This window comes from Penaeus monodon, unplaced genomic scaffold (assembly GCF_015228065.2).
Source record: "Penaeus monodon isolate SGIC_2016 unplaced genomic scaffold, NSTDA_Pmon_1 PmonScaffold_90, whole genome shotgun sequence".
NCBI lineage: Eukaryota > Metazoa > Arthropoda > Malacostraca > Decapoda > Penaeidae > Penaeus > Penaeus monodon.
The window spans coordinates 15,001-28,791 of NW_023664325.1; the positions used below are offsets into that span (position 1 = coordinate 15,001).

Sequence of the window (13,791 nt, forward strand, 5' to 3'; positions counted from 1 at the left end):
TCTGGCTCTTCTTGGCTCTTCCTTTTTTTCCATTCTTCCCTCTTCCCTTTTCTTTGTTTTCTCTTCCTTTCATCCCCATTAACCTAATTCCCATCCTCATTCCCACCCTCACCTTCCCCTCCATTTCCACCCTCCTTCCCCTCACCCATCAACACGACGCTTAATACAAGCCTCTTCCTCCCTCAGACCGGACCCCCCTCCACTTCGCTGCCTCTGGGGGTCATAAGGCAGTGGTGGACGTCCTCGTGGCGGGGGGGAGCGACCCCAACGCCAGAGACAGGGAGGTAAGGCGACGGGATCGACGTTTCTTTTATTGCTGTCATTTTATCTATATTGTTATTTTCTTCTTAATCAGTTTATTTTGTATCGGTTTCATTAATGTTTATGATAATTATAGAAACAAAATTATAATAATAAGCATAATAGCATTATTTTTTTTATTATTATTAATGGTATTATTGTTATGATTATAATATTCTTCCAGAGCCACAACTATTTAAAATTTTATATTATTATTATTTATTGATTTATTATTATTATTATTATTATTTTATCATTATTATTATCATCATTATTATTATTATTACTATTATTATTATTATTGAACTAGTTTCACATTTGATGTTACTGGTATTTTTCTCTTGTCTTTATTTTTGAGACTCTTCACGGGGCACTGCCTGTGTCCTAAGTGTCGAGGATTCTTCTTAATATTCCAGCTGAGCTGAGTAACACACCTTTTTGTATTAGGCCAGGATGTATTCTGTCGCACCCAATTCTTTTTTAGATATTCATCCAGCTTTGGTGGCATAGCTCCTAATGCTCCTATCACTATTGGTATTACTTTTCCTTTCATCTTCCAACATCTTGCCATTTGGAACTTAAGATCTTGATATTTTTAATTTTTTTCTCGTTCTTTTTCTATTATTCTGGAATCGTATGGTACCGCTATGTCTATTATGTCAAATTCTTCTTTGTCTTTTCTTATTATTACTATGTCTGGTCTTCGAGCTTGGACCTCTTGGTCTGTTTGTATGTATTGGTCCCATAGTAATTTTGTGTTTTCATCTACTACTGCCTGTGGCTCGTGTTTGTACCATACGTCTGCTGTACTAGGGAGTTTGTGGTGTTTGCAAAGTGCCCAGTGTACTGCTGTGGCTACTTTGTCGTGCCTCCTTTTATACTCCTTCTGTGCCAATTTGGAACATTCACTGGTGATGTGATTTATGGTCTCATCCTTTTGGCCGCACATTCTGCACTTTGTATTTAACCCTCTACCTTCTATTCTTGCTCTTATTACTCTGGTTCTTAGAGCTTGATCTTGGGCTGATGTTATTAGTCCCTCTGTTTCTTTTTTTATTTCTCCTCTTTTTAACCAGTTCCAGCTGTTCTTGTCCTGGATTTCTTGTACTTGGCGATGGTATTGCCCTGCGAGAGGTTTTTCTATCCATTCAGTTCTTTTCTCCTCTGTCATTCTCTCTTTGTATGATTTGCTATCTTCGTTTTCTTTTATTATATTGTTGGTCCAGGCCAATCTTAGGATTGGGTTGGTAGATTCCTTTATATATTGGCCCAGGGCGCAACATTCGGTTCTGATGGCTTCTTCTGCGCTTATTAATCCTCTACCTCCTTCACTTCTCTTTAGGTATAATCTTGCCGTGCACGCTCTTGGATGCAAAGAATGGTAGATAGTCATCAGTTTTCTGTTTTTTCTGTCTGTTTTCTGTTGTTCTACCTGCCGAATATCGTAGCACAGGTATAGCCCAGGTGTTGATGGCTTTTATCGTGTTCCCTCCGTTTAGGTCCGATTTTAGAATAGCTCTTATTCTTTTGAGGTATTCTCTTTTAATTTTTGCTTTCATATCTTCATGTTTTATGTTATCATATTCTAATATCCCTAGATATTTGTATTATTATTATTATTATTATTATTATTATTATTATTATTATTATTATTATTATTGATATTATTATTATTATTGTCATTATTATTATTATTATCATTACTCTATTTTTGTTATCATCATTATAATCATCATCATCATCATCATCATCATCATCATCATCATCGTAATACTATAATCCTCATAATCCTTTGAGAAACAACCAATTGCTTTAAAAAACGAGCATTTCTTTATTTTCGTTTCTTTTGGCGATTTGTGGAACATTGTCTGGGGAAAATGTACTAACTGGCACCTTCCGCCAAACTCCCGCGTTATTTGTGAGGAAAAAACGTGGTTTGCATGCAAGTATTTTGCATATTGTTTGCACCTTGTGACTGCTCTGTTCACAGCCTATGGTGTTTATGCGAATTAGTGATATGAGCTCCGATATACAGTGCTTTTGAACGTTATTTTTCTCTCAGTGAAAGCGCGGGTTTTTGTCGGGAGTTGCCAATTAGTCAATCTCTAAGAGCCGATGTTTGCTCCCGAGATATTTAGGACATAATTGCCTAATGATGTGTGTGTGTGTGTGTGTGTGTGTGTGTGTGTGTGTGTGTGTGTGTGTGTGTGTGTGTGTGTGTGTGTGTGTGTGTGTGTGTGTGTGTGTGTGTGTGTGTGTGTGTGTGTGTGTGTGTGTGTGTGTGTGTGTGAAGAAAAGAGAGGAGAAGGAGAGGAAGAGAGAAGAGGAATAGGAAGAGAGGGAAAGAGGAGAAGAGGAGAAGGAAGAGAAGAAGAGAGAGAGAAGGAGGAAGAGACAGAGAGAGAGAGAGACAGAGAGAGAGAGAGGAAGGGGAACAAGAGAATGGCAGATGGAAGACGGGAAAAGAGAAAGTAAGAAATGAGAGGAGGAGCAAAAGATAGACGGATGGTCGAGGAGGAAGAGAGGGAGAGAGAAGAGGAGGAAGAGAGGGAGAGAGAAGAAGAAGAGAGGGAGTGAGAAGAGGAGGAAGAGAGGGAGAGAGAAGAGGAGGAAGAGAGAGAGAGAGAAGAGGAGAAAGAGAGGGAGAGAAGAGGAGGAGAGAGGGAGAGAGAAGAGGAGGAAGAGAGGGAGAGAGAAGAGGAGGAAGAAAATGAGAGAGAAAAGAAGGAATGAGGGAGAGAGAAGAGGAGGAAGAGAGGGAGAGCGAAGAGGAGGAACAGAGGGAGAGAGAAGAGGAGGAACAGAGGGAGAGAGAAAAGGAGGAAGAGAGGGAGAAAGAGGAGGAAGAGAGAGAAAGAGAGAGAGAAAAAGAAAGTAAAGTAGAGAAGGTAGAGAGGGAAAAAGGAGACGAGTAACAGGAAGGGTAAGAGGAGAGGAGGAGGAAGAGAGAGGTGAGAAAGAGAGAGAGTGGAGGAGGAGGAGGAGGAAGAAGAGAGGTGGAAGACAAAACGTGAGGCCTTATTCCCTCTCTCTTCATCCTCCTTCCTCTCTTTTTCTCCATTTCTCTCTTTCCTTTCTCTTCTTTATTCACTTTTGTTCTTCCCTTACTCTCTCTCCCCTTTCATCCCCTCTTCTTCTTCCTTATTTTTCCCTTTTCTCTCCCTCTCTTTCCAGTCTATTTGTCTTTCCTTCTTTTCTCTCTCCTTTACCTCTCTTTCTCTCAATAATGCCGTCAATAATCGCTCTCCTCTCCTCTCCCTTTTTCGTTCTCTTTCTATCCTCCCTTCACTTCTCTCCTGTTCCTCTCTTCCTCCTTTCCCTCTGTCTATCACCCTTGCCCTTTTTCTCTCTATCCCTTTTCCTTTTCTCTCTATCCCTTATCTGCCTATCCTTACTCTTTCTCTCTCTCTTCGCTCTTTACTCCCTTCCCTCTTTCCTGTGGCTCCTTTTCCTCCCTTGACTCTTTCCTCTATCTCCCTTTGCTCCTTTCACTCTTTCCTCCTTTCCCTCTTTCCTTTGTCTCCTTTTCTTCTTTCCCTCTTTCCTCCCATCGAACTTTCCTCTGACTCCTTTTCCTCCCTTAGTCTTTCCTCTCTCCTTTTCCTCCCTTCGCTCTTTCCTCCTTTTGCCCTTTCATTCCTTCACTCTTTCCTCTGTCTTTTTCCTCCCTCCACGCTTTCCTCTGTCTCCTTGTCCTATCTTCACTCTTTCCTCTGTCTCTATTTCCTCCCTTCACTCTTTCCTCCCTTCGCTCTTTCCCCGTTTCGCTCTTTCCTCCCTTCGCTCTTTCCTCCTTTTGCTCTTTCCTCCTTTCGCTCTTTCCTCTGTCTCCTTTTCCTCCCCTCGCTCTTTGATCTATCTTCTTTTCTCTTTTCGGTCTTTCCTGCCTTCGCTCTCTACTCCTTTTGCTCTTTCCTCCCTTGGCTCTTTCCTCCTTTTGCTTTATTCTACCTTCGCTCTTTCCTCCATATCCTTTTCCTCCCTTCACTCTTTCCTCTGTCTCATTTTCCTCCCTTCGCTCTTGCATCCTTTCACTTTTTCCTCCCTTCACTCTTTCCTCTCTCTTTTCCTCCCTTCGCTCTTTCCTCACTTTGCTCTTTCCTCTCTTTACTCTTTTCTCCTTTTTCTCTTTCATCCCTTCATTTTTCCCTATTTTTCCTCCCTTCACGCTTTCCTATTTCTTTCCTCCCTTCGCTCTTTCTTCTGTCTTCTTTTCCTCCATTTGCTCTTTCCTCTATCTTCTTTCCTCCTTTCCTCTTTCCTACCTTTGCTTTTTCCTCCATTTGCTCTTTCATCCCTTCACTCTTTCCTCTTCTTTCCTTCTTTCGCTCTTTTATCCCGTTACCCATTCCTCCTTTTGCTCTTTTCTCCCTACACTCTTTCTTCCTTTCGCTCTTTCCTCCCTTTGCTCTTTCCTCTGTCTTCTTTTCATCCCTTTGCTCTTTCCTGTCTCTATTTCCTCCACTCGTTCTTTACTCCTTTCACTCTTTCCTCCTTTCGCTCTTTCCTCTTTCTCCTTTTCCCCCGTCTCACTGATATTCTCTCGTGCTCCCTTCATTTCATTTTATACTTCCCTCTTCCTTTATTTTTTCGCTTTTATTCTTGTTATTCTTCCTTCTTCCTTTATTTATTTTTTTTTTCCATTCTTCCCTCTTCTTTTATCTTTCCTCTTTTCTTTTCATTCTTCCCTCTTCCCTTACCTGTTTTTTCTCTTCCATCCCCATGAGCCTAATTCCCATCCTCATTCCAAACCTCACCTTCCCCTCCATTTCCACCCTCCTTCCCCTCACCCACCAACACGACGCTTAATACAAGCCTCTTCCTCCCTCAGACGACGGGATCGACGTTTCTTTTATTACTATCATTATTATCTATATTGTTATGTTCTTTGTAATCAGTATTTTTTGTATTGTTTTCATTGAAATGTATGATAATTATAACAAGAAAGTGCTTATAATATTTCTAATATTATTATTAATTTCTTTATTGTTATTAATGGTTATATTACAGTAATCACCATTCCTTGACTTCCACAACTAATTAAATTTGTTGTATTAGCATTATTATTATTATCATTATCATTATTATTATATGATTATCTTTACTATTTTTATTATTGTTGTTTTTTTGCTGCTCTTGTTATGTTATTATTATTATCATTATTATTATTATTATTATTATTATTATTATTATTATTATTATTATTATTATTATTATTATTATTATTATACTATAATCTTCATGATTCTTAGGGAAACAACCAATTACTTTGAAAATGAGCATTTTTTTATTTTCGTTTCTTTTTGGTGATTTGTGGAACATCTCGAGAGGAAACATTGTCTCGGGAAAATGGACTAACTGGCACCTTCCGCCAAACTCCCGAGTTATTTGTGATGAGAAAAGGTGGTTTGCATGCAAGTATTTTGCATATTGACTGCACCTTGTGACTGCTCAGTTCACAATGGGTGGTGTTGATGCTAATCAGTGGTCTGAGCTCCGTTATTCAGTGCTTATGAACGTCATTTTTCTCTCAGTGAAAGCGCGGTTTTTTTGTGGGAGTTGCCAATTAGTCAATTTCCCAGAGTCGATGTTTGTTCCCAAGATATTTAGGACATAATTGCCTAATGATTTGTGTGTGTGTGTATAAGTATGTATGTATCTATATATGTATGTATGTGTCTGTTTGTGTGCATGTGTGTGCGTGTGTGCGTGCGTGCGCGCGCGTGCGCGTGTGTGTGCGTGCGCGCGCGTGCGTGTGCGTGTATGTGTATGTGTGTGGATGGATGGATGGATGGATGCTAAAATCGGTCTTTTTATTCATTTATACATGGCTTCGCTCTTTCCTCGTTTCACTCTTTCCTCCTTTTGCTCTTTCCTCCCTTCGCTCTTTCCTCCCTTCACTCTTTCCTTTCTTTCCTCTTTCTTCTGTCTCCTTTTCCTCCCTTTGTTTTTTTCCTCGTTTTCCTCTTTTCTCCCTTCACCCATTCCTCCTTTTGCTCTTTCCTCTCTTCGCTCTTTCCTCCTCTACTTTCCTACTTTCGCTCTTTCCTCTTTCTCCTTTCCTCCTTCTCACTGATATTCTCTCTTTATCCTTTCATTTCTTATAAATTTTCCCTCTTCCTTTATTTTTTCTTCCTATCTTTTTATTTTTCCCTCTTCCTTTTTCTTGGCTCTTCCTTTTTTTCCATTCTTCCCTCTTCCCTTTTCTTTCCTTTCATCCCCATTAACCTAATTCCCATCCTCATTCCCACCCTCACCTTCCCCTCCATTTCCACCCTCCTTCCCCTCACCCACCAACACGACGCTTAATACAAGCTTCTTCCTCCCTCAGACCAAAGCACCCCCCTGCACGAGGCTGCCTCTGGGGGTCATAAAGCAGTGGTGGACGTCCTCGTGGCGGGGGGGAGCGAACCCAACGCCAGAGACAAGAAAGGTAAGGCGACGGGATCGACGTTTCTTTTATTACTGTCATTATTTTCTATATTGTTATTATCTTCTTAATCAGTATTATTTTGTATCGGTTTCATTAAGGTTTATGATAATTACAAAAACAAAATTATAAAAAGCATAATAGCATTATATTTATTATTATTATTATTATTATTATTATTATTATTATTAGTATTAGTATTAATACTATTATTTTTATGATTATAATATTCTTTCAGATCTACAACTATTTAAATTTCTTATATTATTATTATTTATTGATTTATTATTATTATTATTATTATTATTATTATTATTATTATTGTTAATAATAATAATAATAATGATAATAATAATGATAATAATAATAATAATAATAATGATAATAATGATTATAATAATAATGATAATAATAAGCATAATAACATTATAATAATAATAATAATAATAATAATAATAATTTTTATTAATATTATTAATGGTATTATTCTGATGATTATAATATTCTTTCAGATCCACAACTAATTAAATTTCTAATATTATTCATTGATTTATTATTATTATTATTACTTTTATTATTATTATAATTATTATTATTATTAATATTATTATTATTATTGTTGCTCTTTCCTCTTACTTCTTTCCTCCTTTTGCCTTTTCCTCCCTTTCCTCTTTCCTCTGTCTTCTTTCTTCCCTTAGCTCTTTCCTCTTTCTCCTTTTCCTCCCTTCGCTCTTTCCTCTGTCTTCATTCCTATCATCGTTCTTTCCACCTTTCGCTCTTTCCTCCCTTAGCTCTTTCTTCTGTCTCCTTTCGTCCCTTCAATCTTCCCTCTGTCTCCTTTTCCTCCCTTCCCTCTTTCCTCCTTTTGTTTTTTTCCTCCTTTCACTCTTTCCTCCTTTCACTCTTTCTTCTGTCTTTTTTCCTCCCTTCACTCTTTTCCCCTTTTCCTCATTCCTCTATCTCTTTTCCTCCTTTCGCTCTCTCCTTTCTTCACTCTTTCCTCTGTCTATTTTCCTCTCTTTGCTCTGTCCTCTCTTTGCTCTTTCCTCCCTTCACTCTTTCCTCCTTTCACTCTATCCTCTCTTCGCTCTTTTCTCTGCCCTTTTCTTCCCTTTACATTTTGATCTGTTTCATTTTTCTCCTTTTCCTCTTTCCTCTATCTACTTTCCTCTCTTCGCTCTTTCCTCCCTTCGCTCTTTCCTCGTCCCCTTTTCCTCCCTTTGCTCTTTCCTCACTCTTTTTCCTCCCTTCACTCTTTCCTAATTTCCCTGTATCATCCCTTCACTCTTTCATCCTTTCACTCTTTCCCCTCTTTGCCTTGTCCTCCCATCGTTTTTTCCTCTCTTCACTCTTTACTCCTTTTGCTCTTTTGCTCTTTCTTCTCTTTGCTCTTTCCTCTGTCTCCTTTCCGTCACTTGTTCTTTTCTTCTGTCTCATTTACCTCCCTTTCCTTTGTCTTCTTTCCTCCTTTTGCTCTTTCCTCCCTTTGCTCATTCCTCCTTTCGCTCTTTTCTCTCTTCTCTCTTTCCTTCCTTCACTCTTTCCTCTGTTTCATCCCTTCGCTCTTTCCTCTGTCTCATTTTCTTCCCCCCGATCTTTCCTCTGCTTTGTCCTCCCTTTGCTCTTTTCTCCTTTTCCTCTTTCTTCCCTTCACTCTTCCCTCGCTCTTTTCTCCTTTCACTCTTTCCTCTGTCTCCTTTTTATTCTTTCGGTTTTATCTCTGTCTCCTTTTCCTTCTTTCGCTCTTTCCTCCCTTCTTTTTTCTTCCTTTTTCTCCTTCCTCCCTTTGCTCTTTCCTCTGTTTTCTTTTCTCTTTTGTATGTCTTCTTTCCTCCTTTCGCTCTTTCCCCTTTCTCCTTTTCCTCCATTCACCCTTTCCTCCTTTTGCTCTTCCCCCCTTTCAATTTTTCCTCACTTCGCTCATTCCTCCATTCCCTTTCCTCTGTCTTCATTCCTCCCTTCGCTCTTTCTCTGTCTTCTTTTCCTCTTTGCTCTTTCCTCTATCTTCTTTCCTCATTTCCCTCTCTCCTCCCTTTTCTCTTTCCTCCTTTTGCTCTTTTCTGCCCTTCACTCTTCCTTTCGCTCTTTCCTCTATCTTCTTTCCTTCATTCTTTCTTTCCTTCTTTCACTCTTTCCTCCTTTGCTCTTTCCTCCCTTCGCTCTTTCCTCTGTCTACTTTCCTCCTTTCGCTCTTTCCTCTTTCTCCTTTTTCTCCTCACTGATATTTTCTCTTTATCCCTTTATTTCTTTTCATTCTTCCCACTTCACTTGTTTTTTTTTTTTTTTTTTTTTTTTTTTTTTTTTACCTCCTTTTATTTAGATTTCCCTCTTCCTTTATTATTATTGTTTTCAATTATTTATTTATTTATTTTTTTACTTCCTTTATTTAGGTTTCCCCTCTTCCTTTATTTTTTTATCTCCTTTATTTATTTTTTCCTCTTCTTTTATCTTGGCTTTTCCATTTTTTTCCTATTCTTCCCTCTTTCCTTTCTCTTCCTCTCATCTCCATTAACCTAATTCCCATCCTCATTCCCACCCTCACCTTCCCCTCCATTTCCACCCTCCTTCCCCTCACCCATCAACACGACGCTTAATACAAGCTTCTTCCTCCCTTAGACCGGACCCCCCTTCACTTGGCTGCCTTTAGGGGTCATAAGGCAGTGGTGGACGTCCTCGTGGCGGGGGGAGCGACCCCAACGCCAGAGACAGGAGCGGTAAGGCGACGGGATCGACGTTTCTTTTATTGCTGTCATTATTATCTATATTGTTATTATCTTCTTAATCAGTATTATTTTGTATTGGTTTCATTAAGGTTTCTGATAATTATAAAAACAAAATTATAATAATAAGCATAATAGCATTATTTTTTTTATTATTATTAATGGTATTATTGTTATGATTATAATATTCTTCCAGAGCCACAACTATTTAAAATTGTTATATTATTATTATTTATTTATTTATTATTATTATTATTATTATCATTATTGTCATTATTATTATTATTATGTTATCATTATTATTATCATCATTATTATTATCATTACGATCTCTATTTTTGTTATCATCATCATCATCATCATCATCATCGTAATACTATAATCCACATAATCCTTTGAGAAACAACCAATTGCTTAAAAAACGAGCATTTCTTTATTTTCGTTTCTTTTGGCGATTTGTGGAACATTGTCCTGGGAAAATGGACTAACTGGCACCTTCCACCAAACTCCCTCGTTATTTTTGAGGAGAAAAGGTGGTTTGCTTGCAAGTATTTTGCATACTGATGGCACCTTGTGACTGCTCTGTTCACAGCCGATGGTGTTGATGCTAATTAGTGGTCTGAGGTCCTTGATTCAGTACTTATACACGTCATTTTTCCCTCAGTAAAAGCGCGGGTTTTTGTCGGGAGTTGCCAATTAGTCAATTTCCCAGAGCCGATGTTTGTTCCCGAGATATTTAGGACGTGTGTGTGTGTGTGTGTGTGTGTGTGTGTGTGTGTGTGTGTGTGTGCGTGCGTGCGTGCGTGCGTGCGTGTGTGTGTGTGTTTGTGTTTGTGTTGTGTGTGTGTGTTGTGTGTGTGTGCGCGCGTGCGTGCGTGTGCATGCGTGGTGTATATGTGTACGTGCGTGTATGTGTGTGCGCGCGCACGTGTGCGTGCGTGTGTGTGTGTGTGTGTGTGTGTGTGTGTGTGTGTGTGTGTGTGTGTGTGTGTGCGCGCGTGTGCGCGCGCGTGCGCTCGTGCGTGCGTGCGTGCGCGTGAGTGTACGTGGGTGTTCGATTGCGCGCGCGTTTGTGTGTGTGTGTGAGATTGAGTGTGCGTGCGTGCGTGTGTGTGTGTTCGTGTACGTGTGTGTTCGTGTGCGTGTGTGTGTGAGAGAGAGAGAAGAAGGAAGAGAAAGAGAGAATTGAGAAAGAAAGATTGAGAGAGAGAGCAAGGGGAACAAGCGAATGGCAGATGGTAGACGGGAAAAGAGAGAGTAAGAAAGGAGAGGAGGAGCAAAAGAAAAACAGATGGTCGAGGAGGAAAAGATGAGAGGAGGAAGGGGAAGAGATAGATTTTTCGTCCTTTTCGTTCTTTTTTCCCTCTTCCTTTTTCCTTGCTCCTCCTTTTTTTTTTCATTCTTCCCTCTTCCCTTTTCTTTCCTTTCTCTTCCTTTTCTCCCCATTAACCTAATTCCCATCCTCATTCCCACCCTCACCCTCCATTTCCACCCTCTTTCCCCTCACCCATCAACACGACGCTTAATACAAGCCTCTCCCTCCCTCAGACCAGACCCCCCTGCACTGGGCTGCCTCTGGGGGTCATAAGGCAGTGGTGGACGTCCTCGTGGCGGGGGGGAGCAACCCCAACACCAGAGGCTGCGGCGGTAAGGTGACGGGATCGACGTTTCTTTTATTGCTGTCATTATCTATATTGTTATTATCTTTTTAATCAGTATTATTTTGAATCGGTTTCATCATTAATGTTTATGGTAATTATAAAAACAAAATGATAATAAGCATAATAGCATTATTTTTATTATTATCATTATTATTATTAATGGTATTATTGTTATGATTATAATATTCTTTCAGATCCACAACTAATTAAATTTCTAAAATTATTCATATTTATTGATTTATTATTATTATTATTATTATTATTATTATTATTATTATTATTATTATTATTATTGTCATCAATATTATTATTATCATTACGATCTCTATTTTTGTTATCATCATCATCATCATCGTAATACTATAATCCTCATAATCCTTTGAGAAACAACCAATTGCTTTAAAAAATAGCATTTCTTTATTTTCCTTTCTTTTGGCGATTTTTGGAACATTGTCTGGGGAAAATGGACTAACTGGCACCTTCCACCAAACCCTCGCGTTATTTGTGAGGAGAAAACGTGTTTTGCATGCAAGTATTTTGCATATTGTTTGCACCTTGTGACTGCTCTGATCACAGCCGATGGTGTTTATGCTAATTAGTGGTCTAAGCTCCTTTATTCAGTGCTAATGAACGTCATTTTTCTCTCAGTAAAAGCGTGTTTTTTCTCGGGAGTTGCCAATTAGTCACTTTCCTATAGCCGATGTTTGTTAACGAGATATATAGGACGTGTGTGTGTGTGTGTGCGCGCGCGTGCGAGGAGAGAGAAGGTGAGTTTTCTCAGGTGGAGCGAGAACATATCAGCGGTGAGGAGAGCAAGGGATCGAGCGTGGAGCGGCCACGGTGGTGACATAGCTCGTGAAAGTGCCTTCAGGAAGGGAGGAACGAGACTGGTCAAACAACAAAGGTCGTGGTTTTCAAGATACCGAAGTCAGGTCATGCCATGCAAAGAGGATTATTCTTATGCCCGGCTCACCTGTCTCACCTGCGAGTCACTCACGCCAAGGTGACACAGCAAGTAACCAGCACCTGTATAACTCCACACCTGCCTCCCTTGGCTGCGAGAGGCATTCACGCGAAAGGCATTAGCATCACAGCAAACACCACCTGTGAGGCTCCATACCTGTAGCACTTATTTAAAGGTTATCATTATAACCAACACTCGAGATCTGTTGACGAACTCGATACTTAGAGAGCTCCGCCAGGTAACCGCGGTTTACCGCGACCCTGGCCAGGCCTTCTCTGGTAGCAGAGTGCCTTGCCCTTGAACACTGCCCTTGACAACTTATACCACCCCCCTCGGCGCCCGTCAGCTCACCGTTGATGGGTGATATAAGTTGCAAGGGTCGACTTTTTGTTCGCCTTTTTCTCCTCGACACTTTCATTTCCTGGCACTTGGAAGGACCTGCGGGGGTGACCTCCCCCTCATTTGTCCCTACAAGGAGCACAGCCCCAGTCCCCCTTGAGCAGGCTTGGGACCAGGGAGTGCCTCCACGTGCCAAGCCACGATTCCCCTGGCACGTGACGGGTCTGCGTCACTCCGCCAGGTAGGAGGGTGGGTGTAGGTCAGGGACAAAGGAGGCCTCCATAAGCCTCCAACTCTAGTGAGTAGGCTAAAGTTAGGTCCCCACTGGGGGTTCCCTGGTAACTGTCTGTCGACACCCCCACGACTGGCACATCTCAAGCTTGTGCTGGGGGGGGGGTTTGTAATTGTATGACTCTATATATACCAGGCATAGGTTAACCTCACTGATTGATTTTCTGTGTAACACCTTGGTAGAATGTAACCATGCCCAAGGTACGAATCAAGGTGGACGGAGGGCCGTCCCCTGAAAAGAGGACAGAACTATTGAAGATTCTATGCACAAAAGATATCAAGATTGTGAAGCTACTTCCCACCTATGATGGCTATGTGGCAATCACCGACACAGACCGATGCACGAATAACGTATTTGAGGAAGACACCCGCAACACCCTTACATTACCGATGCAGGCTTCGCCCCAGTTCTGTCACTAGAAAAAAGAGCAAAAATGACAGTCGTCCTGAAAGGCATAGATGCAGAGATTCTCAGAGAATCACCAAACGCCATTGCAACGGAAATAACGAAATCGGCCCCATTCGCAAAAGTAGATGATGTGTATATCATGGAGAAGCCGCATATCATCAAGGTCCGACTTAGGACAATGGACATGGCTGACAAAATCAAGGAAAATGGCCTGCGCCTCTTCTGGTTCTCCATCCCACCCCGGAATATTGAGTACGAGCGGTATACCAATGTGCCTCAATGCATGGTGTGCTACTCGTACACACACACAAAGGCCACTTGCCCTGATAAAACCAAGAAAATCTGCAGTGAATGTGCCGAAGAGGGGCACATCTTCAGAGAATGCCCAAACAAAACAAAACCAAAATGCATCAACTGTGGAGAGAATCACAGAGCACTGTCAGGAAAATGTATCACCAGGAAGGAGGTGATAAAAAAGATCGAAAACGAAAGAATAAACAAAGAAAAAGAGAAAACAGAACTCCCATACAGTATGGTAGCAAAAAAAGCAGTGGACGCATCAATAGAATGAACAACCCCATATAGGATGTGGATAATTCTACAGGATTAGGATGTGGATAATTCTACAGGGTTGGTTTTTTTTTAAAAGTCTTTTTCCCCGGGGGAAACAAAACAGT

The 13,791-nt window shown here is 40.5% G+C and overlaps 2 protein-coding genes across 2 annotated transcripts in view; both read left to right on the forward strand.

Annotated features, from left to right (window-relative positions):
* LOC119571995 (poly [ADP-ribose] polymerase tankyrase-2-like) overlaps positions 1–13,125 on the forward strand; it is a gene marked incomplete at its 5' end in the record, with an annotated part of 14,989 nt that extends 1,864 nt beyond the window's left edge. Inside the window, 5 exons of the mRNA XM_037919044.1 lie at positions 6,632–6,733; positions 10,999–11,102; positions 12,251–12,353; positions 12,579–12,655; positions 12,889–13,125. Of these exons, the coding sequence (XP_037774972.1) occupies positions 6,632–6,733; positions 10,999–11,102; positions 12,251–12,353; positions 12,579–12,655; positions 12,889–13,125 (623 nt within the window). The remainder of the gene's footprint in view (positions 1–6,631; positions 6,734–10,998; positions 11,103–12,250; positions 12,354–12,578; positions 12,656–12,888) is intronic.
* On the forward strand, positions 12,825–13,710 carry LOC119571994. The gene has a single exon (XM_037919043.1). The coding sequence runs from the start codon at positions 13,140–13,142 to the stop codon at positions 13,683–13,685; it is 546 nt and encodes a 181-aa protein (XP_037774971.1). The 5' UTR covers positions 12,825–13,139; the 3' UTR covers positions 13,686–13,710.
* The last annotated feature ends 81 nt before the right edge of the window (positions 13,711–13,791 follow it).

Coding starts and splice junctions, on each gene's coding strand:
- LOC119571994 (XM_037919043.1), top strand. CDS start 13,140: ATGACAGTCGTCCTGAAAGGCATAGATGCAGAGATTCTCAGAGAATCA.